The following is a 19217-nucleotide window of genomic DNA, read 5'->3' on the forward strand; positions in this document are numbered from 1 at the left end:
TTGAAAAGCACTCCTAGTAAAGGTCTAATGTTCAGAAAAACTAACAGGAAATACATTGAGGCCTATACCGACTCTAACTGGTCAGAATCAGTGACTGATAGAAAGTCTACCTCAGGGTACTATACCTTTGTGTGGGGTAACCTGGTTACTTGGATAAGTAAGAAGCAAAGTGTAGTTGCTAGTAGTGCAGAGGTTGAATACAGAGCTATGAATTTGGGAATTAGTGAAGAAATCTGGTTGAAGAAAGTATTGTTTGATCTTCATCCAAATGGTGTCTTACCTATGAAACTCTATTGTGATAATAAAGTTGCTATAAGCATCGCCAATAATCCAGTACAACATCATGAACGAAACATGTGGAGATTGACAAACACTTTATAAAAGAGAAACTGGACAATGGGAGTATATGTATTCCATATATTCTATCAAATCAACAAGTTGCAGATGTTCTCACTAAAGAGTTACTCAGGAAAAATTTTGACTCTTGCATTAGCAAGTTGGGTCTGATTGATATCTATGCCCCAGCTTGAGAGGAAGTGTTGGAAATAAGGGATTTAGTTGATTGTTTATAGTCCCAGGGATATTATAGTTATTTATTTTACCCTATTTTTCTTTCCTTTTTTGTATTTAGGCTTGTTGGGGCCTATAAATAAGAATCCTCTTGTATCTCTCACATTATGTAAAAAATTAATAAAACAGAGACTCTCTATCGTGGTTTTTTCTCCCTGTTTTAGGATTTTCCACGTAAACCTGGTGTCTCCTCCTTCTCCCTCTCTCTTTTAACATTATTACTATTTTTTAAAAAAAATATTGAAAAGGCCCCAAGGCCCACGGCTTTGAGCCTTGGGCTTCACGAAAGTCACATGCCTAAGACGCATCTTATTTTGTGAGCCTCGCCTCAAGGCGAGGTGCCAAACCTGCGCCTTGAGCCTAAGTGCGCCTAGGCACGGGCCCGAGAGGGCTTTTTAAAAGTTGCAAATAGGATGAAGGGAAGACCCCAACCTCACAACCCACATAGTTAGCCTACCTCTCGATCTTGAAACAATCGCAACTAATGTCCACTTTGTTATTTGCCTCTGTAAATCCTAAGGCTCGAGATCATCTCAATTCCCAAGAAAGACGAATGTACTATTCAAATTGATAGAGGACTCCTCATCAATTGTGGTAATTTTTCATCCATTTTATTCCTAAACTTTAACTCTCTATCTATTACACTTATTCTTATAGAATGGTATTTATCCTTTTAACTTGAGATTGGGGCAAAAGATAATAGAAAAGTATATAATCAAATAAATAGGCAAGACAAACTTCTTCATTCTTGAGGCCTTAGATTCCAAACCTTGAATTGGTTGTTCTAGATTTGCAACCGATTGATGTGTATCAACTTACCTTATGAATATTTCAGTTTTGATTCAATTGACCATCACAGTTCTTTCATGTTCGAGAGGAATCAAAGAGTTTTCCATGATAAATCTCTTCAATGTCTCCTTAGAACTCAAGGACACAGATCTACAACCTATAGAACAAATCCTGTTCAAGTAAGGTCGTTGATAAATCTCTTCAGTGGATAGATCATTATGAAGTTGCAAGGATCGTTTTGTGTTGTGTCACTTTTCGTTTCGTTTGTTGTTTCTTATGGGACTCTCTCTAAGTTTATTGAAGGTTTTCTTTTATTTGGCCTGTGTTCCCCTTTTGTTGTTGTTGTCTCTTATTTTTGTCTTCTATTTGGAGATCTTGTATTTCGGAGCAAATCTCTTTTCATTATTTCAATGAATTTTTTGTTTTCATTTCAAAAAAAGAGTTGCAATGATCAATGCCTCCTCTTTCTGGTGTTCTCTTTCTAAGCTTTTCGTGAATTTTTCTATCCAAGATATATGTTTGAATTAGGGGCATTTGTTTTTCTGTTTAATCTTTGATGTTAGTATGGGTTCTCTAGTGATTATGATGTTTATGCTTTCTTTCATTATTTTGTTTCCTTGTATTTTGAGCCTTAATCTCTTTTCATTATATTAATGAAAAATGATGTTTCTTCTTTTTTTACAAAAAAAAAAAAAAAAAGAAAGAAAGATAAATAGGTGCACACAAATGTCTCGGGTGTCTATGCTGGAAAAAAGAAAAAAGAGAGAGTGGGTTTCAGCAATACACACACAAAAAAAAAAAAAAAAAAAAAACAAATGATAAAACTAATAACATACAAATGAGATTTTACCTTCGTAGAAGAAAATATTGAATGTGAAACCCAAAGAACTGTATCAGAAGAATAATCAGCACTCTGAAACAACTGGTCGGCAATAAACTCTTCTTGCAAAGCATAGCATTGTGCTTCTCCCCTATCAGATGAATACGCAGAAATCAGCAAAACTAGAACAAATAGTATTTAGACAAAATCACTTTAGTGGTTGAGAATAAGAAACACTTTCATTGATGTATGACTTTACAAAAATGGAGGAGGTTTCCATCCAAAATAAGCAACAAAAAGTTATTCCAAATGGATAGAAGAGAGTTCATACTATATTTTTTTTTTTTTTTTTTGTCTTTATGGAAAATCGAACTTTCATGGAGAAATGAACGATTACACAGGTTTACAAAAGAACCCAAAAAAGGGTGACAACCTACAAAAACGGCCTCCAATCTAATAAAATAAAACCTAGCAGATAATTACAACCAAAAAAAAAAAAAAACCTTGGTCACAGACATCAGGCGACCAAAGGGAGCCAATGAACCAAACATAGGACCACACCTCACTCAAGAGCCTCTCAAACGTCTAAAAGATTTATTGCTCCTCCCCAAAGCACCCAAACAGTAATGCCCATGACAAACTTTCCTTTCTTGCAAAAAGAATGATTTGATTATCTCTCGGCAGCCTGTATGCCCAACTAAACTCATCGAAAGAAAACTAGCTCCAAACTGCAAAACAAAATCACATGACCAAAGAGTATAATGGATGTATTTCTTGAAAACAGAAGGCTGTTTCCTGTCTTTAGAAGGCTGTTTCTCGTCTTTTCTTGTTAGTTTTGTGTTGATTCTTTAGGTTTTATTTTAATTTTCAGAACATTTGTTTATAATCTTGTTTCTTGCAAATCTTGGGTGTAAGCTTGGTTCTTGAATTTGAGTTACCATTGGTAACTTTTAGTTTAGGCTGTAAAAGGAGTTTAGTATTTAAACTAAATTGCCCCCTCACATTTAATACAACTTTGAAGCATTTTCACATAAAAGTTTCCTCCTCACCTTGGCGCATCAGCTTTGGTATCAGAGCCCTTGATTTGGGACTCCATGGCCAGCAAGAGCAATTGCAACACCAGCAAGGGAAAGGATGCTGAGTCCAGACCCGAACAACCAGACCCTTTGTCTCCACATTCGACTACTACCCGTTTGATGGCTGTGGAAGAATCAGTGGGAGAAATTCAAAACAGCATTGCTGGTCTGAATCTTGCAATGGAAAGAACTTTAAATGGAGTTAGTCTTGGCTGCCCTACCTCAACGTGCAGAAGAAAACAGAGGAAATGATGTTCATAGAAGACCAGCCCAAGGAGTAGTGGGCAGACGCATCAGGGAGAGAATTAGGGATGAATCCACCTCTCCAGAAAGGAACCAACCAGCCATTATTGCTCCAAGATTTCAAGAACCCATCCAAGAACTACAAGATTCTGAATTTTCTTCATCAGAAAGTGAAGAACCAAGGCAAATTCCAGCAAGAAGACACCAGTTTCCAAGAGTTTTTGACCATGAACGGTAGGGCCCCAAATACGAACATTTGATCCTAAGGTTACATTTAAACTTTTCAAGCATAGATAGAAGATCTAAGATATCCAGTGTTTTCTATTCGACAAAGCAGAGCTAAATCCCAGAGAAAGAAAGGACAAAGGTTGAGACAACATTGCTTGAACAAAATGAATCCTCATCGAGGATTACAAAAGGGAAGAAAGAGCATGGTCTATCCTCATCCACTTATTCTCCAGAAGAAAGTGGAAAATGGAAAAGTATTTTACTTGCCCCAATTGTTATTAATAGGTTTTATTTTAATAATTAAAATTAAACAAAATAGGTAAAGAACTTACAAAGTGGCAAATGGGGGTATTGAATGAGTGTACTTACAAAATTGGTAAGTATATGTCGCACTAACAATGACAAGCCAATTAGGTTTGTATCATGTTGTAATTATTAGTTGTAAATTAGAAGATATTACAGTATCTATACATATGTGAAAGCATTAACTTCAGTATCAATTATCACCGAAGATAAACATCAATTCTCCAACTAAGCCAATCACAAGAAACAAGATAAAGACTACCCCTTTTTGGACACTTCGATCCTCAAAGAACTCTTCGCTGATACCATTTCCTTGCCATATAAGATGATGACCAATCAAAATCCAGAGGATTCAAACAATGCTCTTTCTTTTTTCTTGTTGACCCAAGAGGGTCCTTCCTTCCCATCGCAATAACGCACCCTCTTTTTTTGTAGGTTTTATTAAAGGTATAGTGTTTGGTGCAAGACAAACAATCAATTAGCAAAGAGAGAGGGTATTTTACATGTTAGAAACCAAAAAAAAATCAAACTTAAGGCAGCGCAAATAAACTTACGAATGACCATCAGAAGCTAACAAGTCGAGAAAGATCAATGCATTGTCCTTTAAGACCCATATCTTATCAGATGCAAGTTTTACATCAAGACATCCACCCTAATGAAAATTGGAGCAACAATTATCAAGCTCAAAAATTATCAATTTAACGAAATTCAAGAATTTATAAAACTCAAAATTGAATGAGATATCCTTTATTTTCAACTACCTGATTCAACGGAATATTGTGTGTTGAAGGCTGCAACAATAGGCCGACCCTATCTCCCCAACTAAAACATAAGCTATATATGCAGATCATTTCCAAGTTAAGATCCTCCTTCACAATTATGTAAATATATTAGTAGATAGATGGGGGTGGAGTATAAAATTGTACCATAAAAACATTTACAACATTAATCTACCAAAGTAGATTAATAGAAATGAGTTAATTGATCGAAGACAACATCTTTTTTGGAGTTTTTATTATTTTTCTTTCTTCTTCTTCTTTTTTTTTTTTTTTTTTTTTTTTTTGTATACAACCACCAACATTGAAAGTTAATTTTAGCATATAGCTATATCCAACCATCAAGTTCATACTTAATATTAAGTGCCATTTTCTCTTCTAATAAAAAACCAAACTTCCATTATGTGAAAATGAAATACTACAAGGGCATACAAAAAACTATCCCTACAAAAAAGAGAGCCAAACTAAACGAAGAGGCTTAAGTCAAGTAAAATAAAACCTAAGGGATAATAATAATAATAAATAAATAAATAACATTCGTCACTGGAACCCGAAGAGAAACATAGAACCTAACGAAAGATCAAACATCTCATGAATTCCTATCATCAACCACTTTAACTTGCTTGGAAATTTTCACCTTCTAGAAATAGGTAAAGACAAACACACTTGATGTAATAGGATAGGGATATTTTGGTAAAATCAAGTTAGTCTTGGTTAATCCTTGATGAATTACATTTCAATTACCAATTTAGTTCTAATCTCTTTTAGTTATCCTTTTGGGACTCTTATAATTCTCTATAAATAGAGATAACCTTCTTATATTAGGTCACATTCTAATTAATAAAAAGACTATTGATTTGATTCTTGGAGATTTCTCTCCTTTTTAACATCTAGGCTACATCAATTTGGTATCAGAGCGTCCAATTTGGGCCAAGTTGACTGTCGTCGGTGGAAGTCCGAGAAACTCTAGGCAACGCCGATCGCAAGAGGGAGCTTCGTGAGTTGTGCTTGTTGCCAAACAAGACACACCTAACTAGGGGGAACCCTTTAAATTCAAGAAAATTGAGAAGAAGCTTGAAGAATCATCCAAGAATGGAATTTTATAGAAGATCTAATGCATTTTGGGACAGAAATTACTATTCGTGCTATGGAGAACGACCAGGAAGGTTCAAAACATGTTTGAGAAAATTCAAGAATCGATCCTACAAAAATTTTGATGAAGATACTTATTCAAGAATACCTAATTTGTACATCAATCCCAAAGTATTGGAGGAAATGAACAAGGGAGTCAAGAAAATCCAACGTTTGTTGGGAGAGATGACTCACGTTAGCAACTTTCTGAACATTTGCAAGAACTTAAAAAAGAATTAATGCAAGAAAATCAAGAATCCATCCAATGTGGCTGTGAAATCGGGCAAGAAACAAATGGAAAAGAAATCCATTGCAAAGATGAAGACCAACCGCACAAAAAGAAAATTGAAGAAATTGTCGACAACAAGGTTAAAAATCAACGAGATTAACTATGAGATTGCACAGCATGAACCGAACGAAGAGGAACAATAGATTAATGAAAATGATGGTGGGGCCTTGAAAGCAAAGGCACGGCAGAAGCAGAAGAAAACAATACCCATAGCGTCCTACTTCGAAAAGGTTTGATACCCTAATTGCAACCGACCATGAAACAGCTTGGAAGATGATATGTTTGAAATTGAAAAAAAATGGGTTTCTGAGTGGAATAGACGGCAACATCCAAGAGGTCGAATTGAAAGTTGACGAAGGTGACTCATGTGAGGAAGAAGATGAAATTGGCCTAACCGTTGCACGACACAATTCAAAAGATTTGACCCATTACCCAGTTGACCCAACCCGCATATGTCGCCAAAGCATACCAAAAGAATTACATAAAGAATTTGCATCTTTCAATTTCTGCCCACGCCTAAAGATAAACAATTTTCAAATTTTCGATAAGAGTTTCACATTGTAAAAGGATTTATTTTCACCAATTGAGGATCATATCACCGGAAGATTACTTTTTTATTTTTACCTTCATTTCCGTTTGAAAACTTGAGGACGAGTTTCTTTTGGGAGGGATAGAATATGATGTAATAGAATAGAGATATTTTGGTAAAATTAAGTTAATCTTGGATAATCCTTAATTAATTACATTTTATTACCAATTTACTTTTAATCTCTTTTAGTTATCCTTTTGGGACTCTTGTAATTCTCTATAAATAGAGAGAGCCTCCTTGTATCAAGTCACATTCTCATTAATAAAAAAAACTCTTGATTTGATTCTTGGAGGTTTCTTTCCTTTTTAGGATTAAGGCTACATCAACACTAAAGGGGGAGGGATTCACCAAACACTGAAAGAGAGAATTACAAAAAGGAAAATGTCAAAAGAATCTGTGCTCCAAAAATGAGTATCCTGTGTCACATGACTAATCTCAAACTCCCTGATCAAAGATAAGAGTCATAATATGATGTCATAGGAATTGGGTAATTTGGTAACTTCAAATTAATCGATTACATATTAGTTTCATTGGGTAATTTGGTAACTTCAAATTAATCTTGGTTAATTCTTGATCGATTACATATTAGTTTCCTAATTAGTTTTTAGTTTCTTTTAGTTATCATTTTAGGATCCTATCTTACGTTTAATTCTCTACGAAAAGAGGATTCTTCCCTAGTATTGAATAACTTTTGATCATTTAAATAAAATTCCTACATTGGTCCACACCAATTGTGACAACCCTCAAAGAGACGGAGCAAACAACCGTCCTATCACCGATGTCTACAACTCGACACATGCTGTCAATTGAAAGCTCTATTAATGGTACTTATGGCTTACTTGAACAAATATCCTTGCAACTAGATCAATTAGAAAGTGCATACAATCTTGATTTACCGCTGCCACAAGTCGGGGGAAAAAGAAAAAAACAAAGAACAAAGCAACACCAGCAATGGTCCTACAAGAAAGAGAAAAACCCAACCTTCTACTGTACCCACAATCAAGAAATCGTCAAGAATTATATTTAGTCACTCAAGAAGATCAAGAACTTAAACAAATGGGATGTGCTCTAGAAATGAATGGAGTAGAAGAAGATGAAAACACAGTCGAAGATGAGTCGAATAAAGAAGGTAAAACGTGTGAGGAAGAGCTTGCATGGGAAGAAAAAATAAATCAATGCGAGATTGCACATCTTGAACCAGATAAGGAAGAAAAAATTAACAAAGATGAAGAAATCGTCTGTGGGAATGAATACTACAAAACTATTTTCAAATTGGAGATTGCGCGTCTCAAATCGGATGGGAAATTGACGTCAAAATTGACGAAAGTATGTTGTTTGCAATTGATTTGTTGTGGGAAAGGGGAAAAAAACCATTTTTGCCAAAGAAACACATGAGAGAGACGACGGAAGAAGATTTATCGTGCAAAGGGATTTTTTCTGATCCAACCCGTTACCCAAGTGACCCGACCCACATTGCTCGCCACAACATAAACCCAATTATAGAAAATGGAGATGTTGAAATCAAAGCCATTGCAAAGGTAGAAGAAAATACCTTGAACAAACTGATTTAAAGAAACTTGAAAATCTCATTCCAATCAACTACAAAACAACGGGGGAGATGACATGTCACGACTCGAAAATTTTGGGTATTTTGCCAGCAAGGCAGAGGTGGTCGAATTGAAAAGTCCTGAAGAAGGAAGAAGAAATAAAGTTTTCTCTCTTGGTATACACCAATTGTTTCTTGGGTTCATTGACTTCACTTTAAAAATTTGGTTGTTATTGGTGTCGGATGTGCCAAGATGCTTCTGTTCGAATGGCTTATTTTTTAGTTTTACCTTCATTTTTGTTTTAAAACTCGAGGACGAGTTTTTTTTTGGAGGGATAGAATATGATGTAATAAGATTTGGGTAATTTGGTAAATTCAAATTAATCTTGGTTAATCCTTGATTAATTACATTTTAGTTTCCTAATTAGTTTTTAGTGTCCTTTAGTTTCCTTTAGATTCCTTTTAGTTATCCTTTTAGGATCCTATCTTATATTAAGTTCTCTATAAATAGAGGATTCTTCCCTTATATTGAATAACTTTTGATCATTTGAATAAAATTCCTACATTGGTTCACACCATAACATCTATTGTTTCCCTATCGAACAAAGGACAAGAAAACTCTAATGGTAGAGAATGAGGGAGAACATCTGCCATCGTACAACTCTCATGAAGGATAGATGATATAAGCGAGGAAGTCGTGAAATGTAGACTAGAGGTTCCTATATCCAATCACTCATACATAGCAGTTTCGAGTAACAAGTTTTCATTGAGATGGATGAAAGAATATACAGAGCATACCACAAAAAAAAAAAAGGGGAGAGAGAGAGATCAGAGCCCAATGATTCCAGGGTGCATTGAGGAGTGAGTTTCAGTGATACAATGAAGAGTGCTCCAATGAATCGTTAAAGAAAATGCCTTGTCTCTAGAGGACTCCATTAACCAGACACAAAAGCCACGAAGAGTCAATCTATATTGAGAAAGCTTTTTGCTCGACGGTAAACACTTTAGTCGGCGGTGGTCGAGGCATGGTGGCGAATGGCGAAGGAATGAAGGTGTGGAGAGAGGAAGGGAAAGGGTAGAGAGAGAATGACATGACTTAACTTAGAAATTTAAAAATGTAAATCATTGTGGCTTAAAGAAGGGGATGAGAATATAAACTTCTTTCAAGTTCTTATTGAAAAGAAAAAAGAAATTTTTATCTCTAAACTTCAGAGTTCCAACGACAATATTCTTTTATCTTTAAGAGAGATTGAAGAGGAAATTATTAGTTTCTTGCAACTACATCAGAAAAGGCCTAACAAAAATTTCTTCCTCACAATTTATCATGGAACATAGTTTCTTTGGCTCAAAAAATTTAAAACCACACTAAACTCATAATTACAAAAAAAAAGTTAATAGTCAACGGCCATAAGGAAGCATTAGATCTTGCCAACTCCGGACATCCTCACTCAATCTCTCAGTCCCTCTAAAAATTCCAGGAAAAATTAACTTTTTAGTCCCCAAGTTTTGAAGAATATGTGCATTTAATCTCTGCATTTTTAAAATGTACCTTTTTAGTCCTTGAATTTTTAAGAATAGGTGCATTTGGTCTTTGATTTTTCAAAATTTACCTTTTAGCCCCTAAGATTTTAAGAGTAGATTTAAAAGGTCCACAAAGTATTTTGTTAGGATCCATTCCCCTGCAAACAGGAAACCCCAACAAAGAACACACAAAAATCCAGAGAACAAGAATAAAGCTATGTTTTATATATTAGCACTGGAAATCAACATCAAACCACCCAAGCTACGATATCACAAGAATAAGAAGAGAAGAAAGAAAAACAAGATAAACAATGAGTTCTTCAGCACATCATAGAGCCAAGCATTCTCTCCAAGAAAACTCTTCTTTTTCCAAGACTCTCCACACCTTAGCCAAACACCCAAAACCCTACTTAACCCCTCAATTCCTCGAGGCTCCCTTGTCGTTGGTTGGTCCCCACCCTTTTCATAAAAAACTCTCATTCCACTAACTATTTGGACCACCTGCTGAATTTCCTTCCTTACCCCTCCGGTCATAAATGTCTATAATCCCTCTTACATATTCTTTATTTTTTTTAAGAGTAATTGTTTTAAATGGTAAAACTGCTGAAAATATTTTCAAGTATAGCAAAATGTCACTGTATATCATTGTTTTGCGCATATTGACAAGTGAATTTGTTCTTCGTTGTAATGCAGGGTTCTCTTGGGTTTGTTCTTTTTAAGTTTTCTAGCTCTTCGTTTTGTTTCCTGGTAATTTGAGCATTAGTCTCTTTTCATTTTATCAGTGAAAATTTATGTTTCCTTTTTTAAAAAAATGGTGATTTTATTTATTTGGAGTGGAGAAGTGACTATCTAGTCTAAGGTCCTAGACCTACAAACAAATTCACCTGTCAGTTTTTTGATAAAATTAACAACTTTCATCGAGAGAAAATGAAATAACACAAGGGCATTAAAAAAAAAAAAAGCCCACCAAAACACCCCTACTAAAGGAAGGGTTCCAACTAAGTAAAATGTTACCAAGAGAATAATTACAAAAAGGCTTCGAAACCGAAGCTCAAGGGACACATGAAACCTCACCAAGGACCAAACCTTACAAGGGTCTCTATCCCTATCTCTAGACACTCTATTGTTCCTTTCCTCCCAATTATCCCATAACACCGCATACACCCTAGCAAACCACAAAAAACAGCCTCTCTCTAAAAGGCAGATGGAGAAGGAACTCCTCAATCATCGCACGAACGTCCCTTTGGCCGACAATCTGAACACAAGGTTCTTTACTTGGCAAGTTTTGGTTGGTCTGGTGAACAATTTAGATAGGCTAGCTAGGAAGATGACCTTGCTAATGGGGCCTCTCTGTTGTATTTTTTGTCGAAAGCCGAAGGAAAACTTGGATCATCTCCTTTGGGACTGTCAATGTGCACGGACAATCAGTTTGCCAAATAAAGAACAAATTCGCCTATCAATTGTTCTTCCGGTGTCGAGTGGGTCCCTCTTCTTTATGGAGTACGCTCATTCTTTCTCAACTTTAGAAGATAAAAACTTGAAAATGGGTCCAATTTTTTGGGTGGCAAGCTCTTCTTGATAGGGTCACTTTGGATAGTGTTTAGAGATTCTTGCCCAAGATGACCGGGCCCCAATTTTGTATTCTTTGTAGGGAGGCGGCTAAGGACTTGGACCATCTTCTTTGGTCTTGTTGACTCGCTAGTTCTTATGGAATGGTTTTCTTTAGACTTTCTCTTTTAGTTTAGCTCGGCCTTGGAGTTCCAGAGACTTGCTTGAGAAGTGTCTATCCCTCCCCCTTTTTTAGGATAAGGATAACAATTTGTGGTTTGCTTGTCTTTGTGCAATTTTGTAAGGGTTTTGGAGAAAAGAAACACTAGAATTTTTAGAGTTGAGATTAGGGAAGTTGTGGTCCTTCATTAGATTTCATACTTCTCTTTGGACATTAGTATAAATTTTTTTGTAATTTTCCTTTACATCTTATTTTGCTTGACTGGAGCCCGCTCCTAGGTTAATTAGGCTCCTCATTTATTCTCAACCAAAGCTTGGCTTTTTACCCCAAAAAAAAAGTCCATTTATACACGTCTTTCATTTGCCCATGCGTTAAAAAGAGAACCTTATAAGTAATATATGAATAGGAACATTAAAACATTGCACCAAAGTTTCAGCTTTATAAATTATAAATCTTTATACATAATAGATTAATTGTGCAAGTGCCGGAAATATAATGTTAATCCACACAAGTGACATGGAAAGCAATCTAATGTAGAGAAACTAATGGATAAAGTACCGGGTGTTTATAGAGAATCGCCAAAGGAATTGTACTCAAATCAGTGCTAGCTTGACCCACCCACAATCTCACAAACCTTGCTTCTAAAACCGAAAAAGAAAGGGAAAAGTGAGTAAAAATAAATGCAATGTCAAAGTTAATTTTATGTCAAGTATCAATTCAATTGAAATTTTTTTGGAAATTTCCTTCATTTCTTCAGACTCGGATAATATATTCAAGATTATTTCGAACAATTCAAATTTTGGAAATGCACTATTCATTCAATATTCGATTCAAAAGCAAGTTCATTTTTGAAGGAGCTCCCTCCCATTTCAATACACATGGTATCACTATAACTCTTGTATCATACAAGTCTAACATCACCACTTTTAAGTCTAGTGTCTTCTGAGACAAGCTAATCTTACTAGATTCACATACTCCAAAAAGCCTCTGGAGGAAGAAATTTTGAAATTTTATTTGTCACTTTTCACATGACCTACCATGGCATTACTTGATATTGTCTCGTTAAGATTAATGGGAATTTCTTATGCAAAGGTATGGGTAATTAAGGTGGCTCATATTTAGCCAATTGGAGGTCAATTGACGAGGGTGAGGAGGGGAGTCAAAGATTGAAATGTTTTTTATAAGAAACAAAGTTCATTGATGTATGAAATTTACAAAAGAATGGCAATTAGCCCAAACCAAAGAAGTTAGAAAAGATTTCCAAGCTTAGAAAGTTGTACATCTACACCAAGTCATAGCAAGAAAGATAATATGATCAAAAACGTATCAAAAGTGTTTCCCTTATCATTGAAGAGGCGGTTGTTCCATTCATTCATATGCTCCATAAAAAGGCCTCAATAAAGTGCATCCATATGGTTCTTCTACCATTGGTGAAGGGGTGATCTATGAGGGTGTATGTGAGTTGATTGATAATATCGTTAGGATGGGCGGTTGACCACCCAAAGGAGAGTAATTTCCTTCCAAAATCTATCAGCAAAATGGCATCTGATAAACAAATGGCTTGGTATTTCATGGGCGGCCATACATAAAGACAACAATTGGGGAAAAGAGTCATGTGTGGAAGCGATGCTAAATTTTCTCACATATATTAATAACCCCCGATTAATTTCCCATAGAAAAAATTTGACCATTTTGGGGTAAAAATCAGTCTAAATCTCCTTGTGTAGAGGGGTAATACGATCAGCAATGGTTGTGCTCATATCAAGGGTAAGCGTCTTAGTGGAAAATATCCCCTTAGGATCCGGTTTCCAAACCGAACGGTCCTTGGGAGATGTTAAATAAACCCCAATGATTGAAATGTTGCTTCCAGGAACATTGCAATTCTATCCAAATGGTTATGGTGTTTTCCTCTAGAACCTCACAGACTTTAACATCAGATTAATATTCGTAAACATGTGTTTCTTCCCCAATGGTTAGGCATGGTTGTGGTTTCTAATGCTACCTTCAAATATCAGGGAAGGCTACTTCTAATTGCCTGCCAAATATTCTAAGTATTCAGTTCAGAAGCATAATCATGTCAACTCCGGGAGGATCATTGGAATGGCAATACGATACTTCCTCTATATCTCATTTTTCTCACTTGTACTTGAAATCTCAAGCAAAAACATGTTTCCAAGCTTTTTTTCTTTTTTTCTTTTTGTGAAATGGGAACAGAAATTTTTGGAAATTGTCAGATTTAACCTCCAAAAGTTTTCATCTTTCACAACTAGCACTGTTTTTGGCACTTGAAATAGTTTTTCTCGGTCGACCAGCCGAGATCGACCCCGAGATTTGAGTAAAAATTTGAATTTTTTTCATTGCACATCCAAACTAACAATTGTTTTGGGTTTTTTCGGTGGAATCTCAAACCCATCTTCCATCCCCAAAATCTCCACTAAAAGAACTCCACAAGTACACGTTAAATCTAACTAACCAAGAGAAAGAGAAAGAGGGAGATTGGAGCCATCTTCCATCCCCAAAATCTCTACTAAAAGAACTCCACAAGTACACGTAAAATCTAACTAACCAAGAGAAAGAGAAAGAGGGAGATCGGGTCCCCTTGTGTCAAGACCTTAGTCAATTCACCTGTGACACCTTGCCTAATTCCTCTAGTAGCTTGAATTCACCCCCTTGGTCTTCCATTAACAAAGACTGAAAACTTGGAATTCTAACACATCCTTTTATCCATATAATCCTTTTTTTTTAAAATAAAATCAACAACTTTCATTGAGAAAAATGAAAGAAAACAAGGGCATACAAGAAAAACGTGCTCACCAAAACACCCCTACTAAAGAAAGGGGTTCCAACTAAGTAAAATGTTACCGAGCGAATAGTAACAAAAAAGCTTTGACACTGAAGCCCGAAGGGAAACATGAAACCTAACTAAGGACCAAACCTCACTAGAGTCTCTACCCCTCCCTAGTGTTCATGTTAAACCTCACTAGTGTTCATGTAAAATGTTAACATGAACACTGTATTGTTCCTCTCCCCACAAATATCCAAAGCACCGCACACACCTCTGCACACGATAAAAGACGACTTTTCTCTGAAAGACAGATGAAAAAGAAATTCCCCAATCGTAGCACGAACGTCTCTTTGGTCGGCTATCAGAACATCTTCAAGAAAATCCCAATCAACTTGATCAAAGACTTTTTCTAAATCAAATCCAACCCTTTTCCTTTTTGGATCAATACTCCTCCACAGTCTCATCGACAATAAGAATTGGATTTGTTATTTGTCTCCCATCAATTAAAGCACTCTGAAAGGAAGAGATGATACTAGGCATGAATGACTTCAATATTTCCAAGTACCTTGGTGATGATCTTATAAATTGAAGTGGATAAACTGATTAGCCAAAAATCTTTGACAATGAAGCAGCTTTTTTCTTCTGAACTAAGCAAATAAAATTTTCTTTAATACAAGCATTAAGCCTTTATTCTCATAAAATTCAACAAGTGCCTGGAAATCAAATCTCCATGATCTCCAAAATTTGAGGAAGAATTCAATAGTAAAGTCATCCGGGCCTAAAGAGCTCTCAGAATCGTAAATAGAAAGATTGTCTTCAGGGGGATGGCTATAAACTCCTTTAACAAAAGAAATATTTGATTCCAAGATATCAATGACTGGTTGGCTGAAATTCATGCTAAGAGGCAATGGGTGTAAATTGTCTATTGGCTAAGAATTTGTTAATAAGAGACGTGCACAAAACTCCTCAAGCACATCTAAATTGAACTCTAAATTATGTTGTGCTTGAACATTTAAAAGTGCACAAGGTTGTCCATAATGGGTGTAAATTGTCCATCTGGAATCAAGCACCTCCTTTCCAAGCTATTTAAATTATGTTGTGCTTGAACGTTCTTATGTTTTTCATTGGTTTAGGGATGTCTAAAACAGAAATGAAGTTTGGTCATCTATTTAAGGAAACTATACTTGTCAATTCATTATTTATCCATTCAAGACCAAATGTGGATGCAAATACTTTATATCTTCTTTCAAGCGGGATTTAATCTAATGATGTTTTGACTAATCGAAAGTACCTGCCAAAGTTGCAATATTCATCGAGTGATTGAGTACCCTACTATGACATGAAAGATCCCACACTCGTAAGACTCCGTCAGAATGAAGAACAAACAGAAATTGTCTTCCACAGACCTCAGATATTACCATATCTTGCACAGCTCCTGCCAACTTGACCCTGCATGAAGCCAAGCCATCATTTTTTTAATGCGAAGCCAAGCTATCATTAATGCATGAGAAGCAAAGCTATCATTTTAAAAAATAAAAAAGAGACGAGCAAAAGATTCAGCAATAAAATACAGCACTGTAAATTAATTCTGCAATATAAACAACCTCAAATTTCTCATATTTTCTTCAAATAAATGTGATGTAGGCATATTTGCTTATCAAAATATGTTCTGCTGTATCTTATTTACTATAGGCAACTTAAGTTTTTCACCAAGAGATTTGTTTAGACTTTTCCTTTATTTAAACAACCTTAATGACCGGTTGTTTAGGTGGCAGTCTTTTATGACTGGATAAATTGTATAAATAGGCTCTCCAGCCCATCTTCATTCATTATTAATAAAATCCTTTTGAGTTCTTGGAGATTTATTATATCATTGGTATCAAAGCATTCGATCCAAGGCATGCATTCTTTTCTTCAATTCTTTGAGTGATTGACATCTCTCATAACTTTGGATCCAGCAGCTTCCCCATCAGCAAAGGCTATAGATAATTGACTTCCTTTAGTAGAAAAGGCATTTAGGTGAAATGAAGGTGAACTTGGAGAACTTCGCCAAATGGTTCCCAAAGTTTTTAGAGCAATCAAGTATTCAGAATACTACGGATAATCAAGGCCAGGAAATCCAAAGAAATCAAGGTGACATACAAACTCAAGAACACTTTCAAGAACCACTTCAAGCCCAAAACAGAACTGATATTCGGCTTCAACTTGTAAATATTTTTCAAGACCATTTCATAACATTGTTTCATCTGTTCCGTAATAACTCTCTGTGCTTCCTTTGGAATCCCTGTCGGAAGCAAAATTGCTTCCAAATTGTCATTATCATTTACATCATTACATATACAGATGCCAACCTCATTGCCATAAAAACATCCAGCTCGTTTACCTCTTTGCCTGAACTTCTTTTCCTTAATTAAATTAAAGTGCATTTTTAAATCTATCAATAATAATAATAAATAGAAGAAACCAAGGAAAATGACCAAGTAATTTTTTCAATTAGAAATAAACTTTTGGGTGATCGATGAAAAGGTAACAAAAATTGTACAAGAAAACAATCTCCAATTCGGTGAATAAAAGGTAAAGAAAAAAAGAGTAATAAAGCTAACAAGGGAAAATTAATGCAACACAATCAAAACAAATATTGTTATAACTTGTGTAATTAACAAGAAAAGAACATCAATGAGAAGAGTTCAGCTTGGACAAAACAATAGGCTCCCTCCAAGATAAGAACTGATCTTCAGAAAAAGATAGAACCATTTAGAGCCAACACGATGCTGAATCTGAAGATCTCTTCTTGCAGGGAGAAATACTCCACACTCCAAATGCTTGCCAATGCTAACTTTAAAGCGCGTGAACTACAATGCCAACCTCCATTGAAAATCTTAAATAATGCTATCTTTTTGGATAAGACCTCAAAGTAATGCTAATTTATATTAATCCTTCTATAAATGTTTTTTAGAAATACATGTTCAAATATGTACGAGACAAACAGCCTCAATCTCATTGCCAATCATTAAGCAGACACAAAAGTAAGCAAATTTCAAAAGTAAGATGCATAACGTGATATTTCATAAATGGGCACCTCGAAATGAAACCCAACAAACGATTGAATCCTGAATCCTCCCGTAGTTCATGTTCAAAGCCTAAAAATAAATAAATACATGTTAGATATAATTCTTAAATGTAACAAAATAATACAAGTTTTAAGGATTCTAAAGAAGCGTGGCACAAAAAGTGTAGTAAAATAAACCGGAGATAGCTGTAAGTTACATCCCGTGGGGCAGCCTAAGTAGTAATAAACAATAATAACAACTGTGAAATAGCAATACAAGAAGATAATACACAATTGTCAAATAACATCCTACAGTTTTACGCCAACAACTCCCGGTTCTGGATCATAAAGGAGCTTCCAATTAGTATGAAAAGTAAGCCATTGTCCATTTTCTCAATCATATTTGGACAGATTACAATAGATAAGGAACCTATTGGTATGATAGTAACCCATTCGCCCATTTCTCAATCATATTTGGACAAATTACAATAGATAATGTAGCCACTTGATGAACTTTAAGTAAACTCATACCTGGGGTATGTTGGTCAAGCGACCCAAGTTTGTAACATGAAACTGATCCATCATTTCTCCCAATCACGAGACATCCAGATATAGCAGATACGCTGGTTACTGGTTTGTTGTCCGGATGGGTTTGTAAATTAACCTCCACAACCTCATCGAGCGGAATAACAGAGTAAGATACGTATGAGGAAATATTTCGTAGCTTCAAACAATAAGCGACACCAGACGAAGTCACTGCGTACATCAAGAAAGGATGTCCCGCCGACGAACTAATCTGCAGTGTTCCTCGGAAATTAATACAACATTGATATATTCCAACAGGCTGAAAGTTCCGAGAGTGAACATGGAAATTAACCTCATTTTTGCAAACAAACACGGCCGGATGAAGTGTTTCAGGAAAGGCAATTCGCAGACCAATTCTACGAAACTCGTTGGCAGTTGAAAACTCAAGCAATTCGACTACATGAGGTAGAATCTTCCGAATCCTCCTGTTGTGTAAGAATGGAAGAGCAATTGGGGTTGTTAGCACCGAAGAGCGGAATCAATAAAATGCGAGGGAAAGAAGGAGCATACCAGATGAGATAAGTTGGAGGATCTCCGACGACAACGCAGGAGGCATGGTCGTCAGTCAATGAGTTGGTAGCTTGTGAAGGAACGGAAGTAATGGCGGCCTCTCTTGATGAGGAAGAAGAAAGAGAAACGTCAATGAATTCTACAGATTCGGTAGCCATGAGAGAGGTCTCCATTCCGGCCAACGGCATCCTACGCCCCATGTTCTCCGGTCTGCACCCTGCAGCACAGTCTCCCGTCTTATGAATTTGAACAAAGCTAGAACCCTACTTCTGGGTTTTGCAACATTGGACTACACAGTGGACATGTTTTTTGCCTCGCCGACTTCCGAGGAGTTTTTTTTCTTTTTTCTTTTTTCTTTTTTTCATTTTTTTAAGGTTTTTTTTAGATTTTAGACAATAATAATGAGTAATGTTGTGACACATAGACAATACTTTGGAAAATGAGAATGCGACACATGGTCAATAGACACTCAGCATGAGCATCTAATGGCATATATTATCATAATATTTATAATACTCCCTTAGATGCCTATTATATAAGTTAAATACGTCTCGTTAAAATCTTGCTAGTAAAAAAACCCATTGGAAAAAAATTTTAGGGAAGGAAAAAAAATACATATTTCATATAATCTAATACTCTTAAAAAGAATACAGTATATTTACTCCTCTTATGAAAACA

The 19217-nt window shown here is 35.7% G+C and overlaps 1 protein-coding gene across 4 annotated transcripts in view; it reads right to left on the reverse strand.

Moving 5' to 3' along the window:
• Positions 1-18859, reverse strand: part of LOC120092859 (nuclear pore complex protein NUP160) — a 52681-nt gene extending 33822 nt beyond the window's left edge. For 2 of the 4 annotated variants that reach the window (XM_039051090.1, XM_039051089.1), the window contains exons 1-9: positions 18540-18858; positions 18322-18454; positions 17976-18240; positions 17475-17535; positions 15687-15844; positions 12169-12251; positions 4791-4898; positions 4584-4681; positions 2210-2330 (exon numbers count right to left, since the gene is read on the reverse strand). In XM_039051090.1, the coding sequence (XP_038907018.1) occupies positions 2210-2330; positions 4584-4681; positions 4791-4898; positions 12169-12251; positions 15687-15844; positions 17475-17535; positions 17976-18240; positions 18322-18454; positions 18540-18739 (1227 nt within the window). In that variant the 5' untranslated portion in view covers positions 18740-18858. Of the gene's footprint in view, positions 1-2209; positions 2331-4583; positions 4682-4790; positions 4899-12168; positions 12252-15686; positions 15845-17474; positions 17536-17975; positions 18241-18321; positions 18455-18539 lie in introns of all 4 variants that reach the window. The other 2 variants (XM_039051088.1, XM_039051091.1) reach the window with 2 other exon arrangements.
• Positions 18860-19217: the final 358 nt, after the last annotated feature.

This window comes from Benincasa hispida, chromosome 12 (genome assembly GCF_009727055.1).
Source record: "Benincasa hispida cultivar B227 chromosome 12, ASM972705v1, whole genome shotgun sequence".
Lineage (NCBI taxonomy): Eukaryota > Viridiplantae > Streptophyta > Magnoliopsida > Cucurbitales > Cucurbitaceae > Benincasa > Benincasa hispida.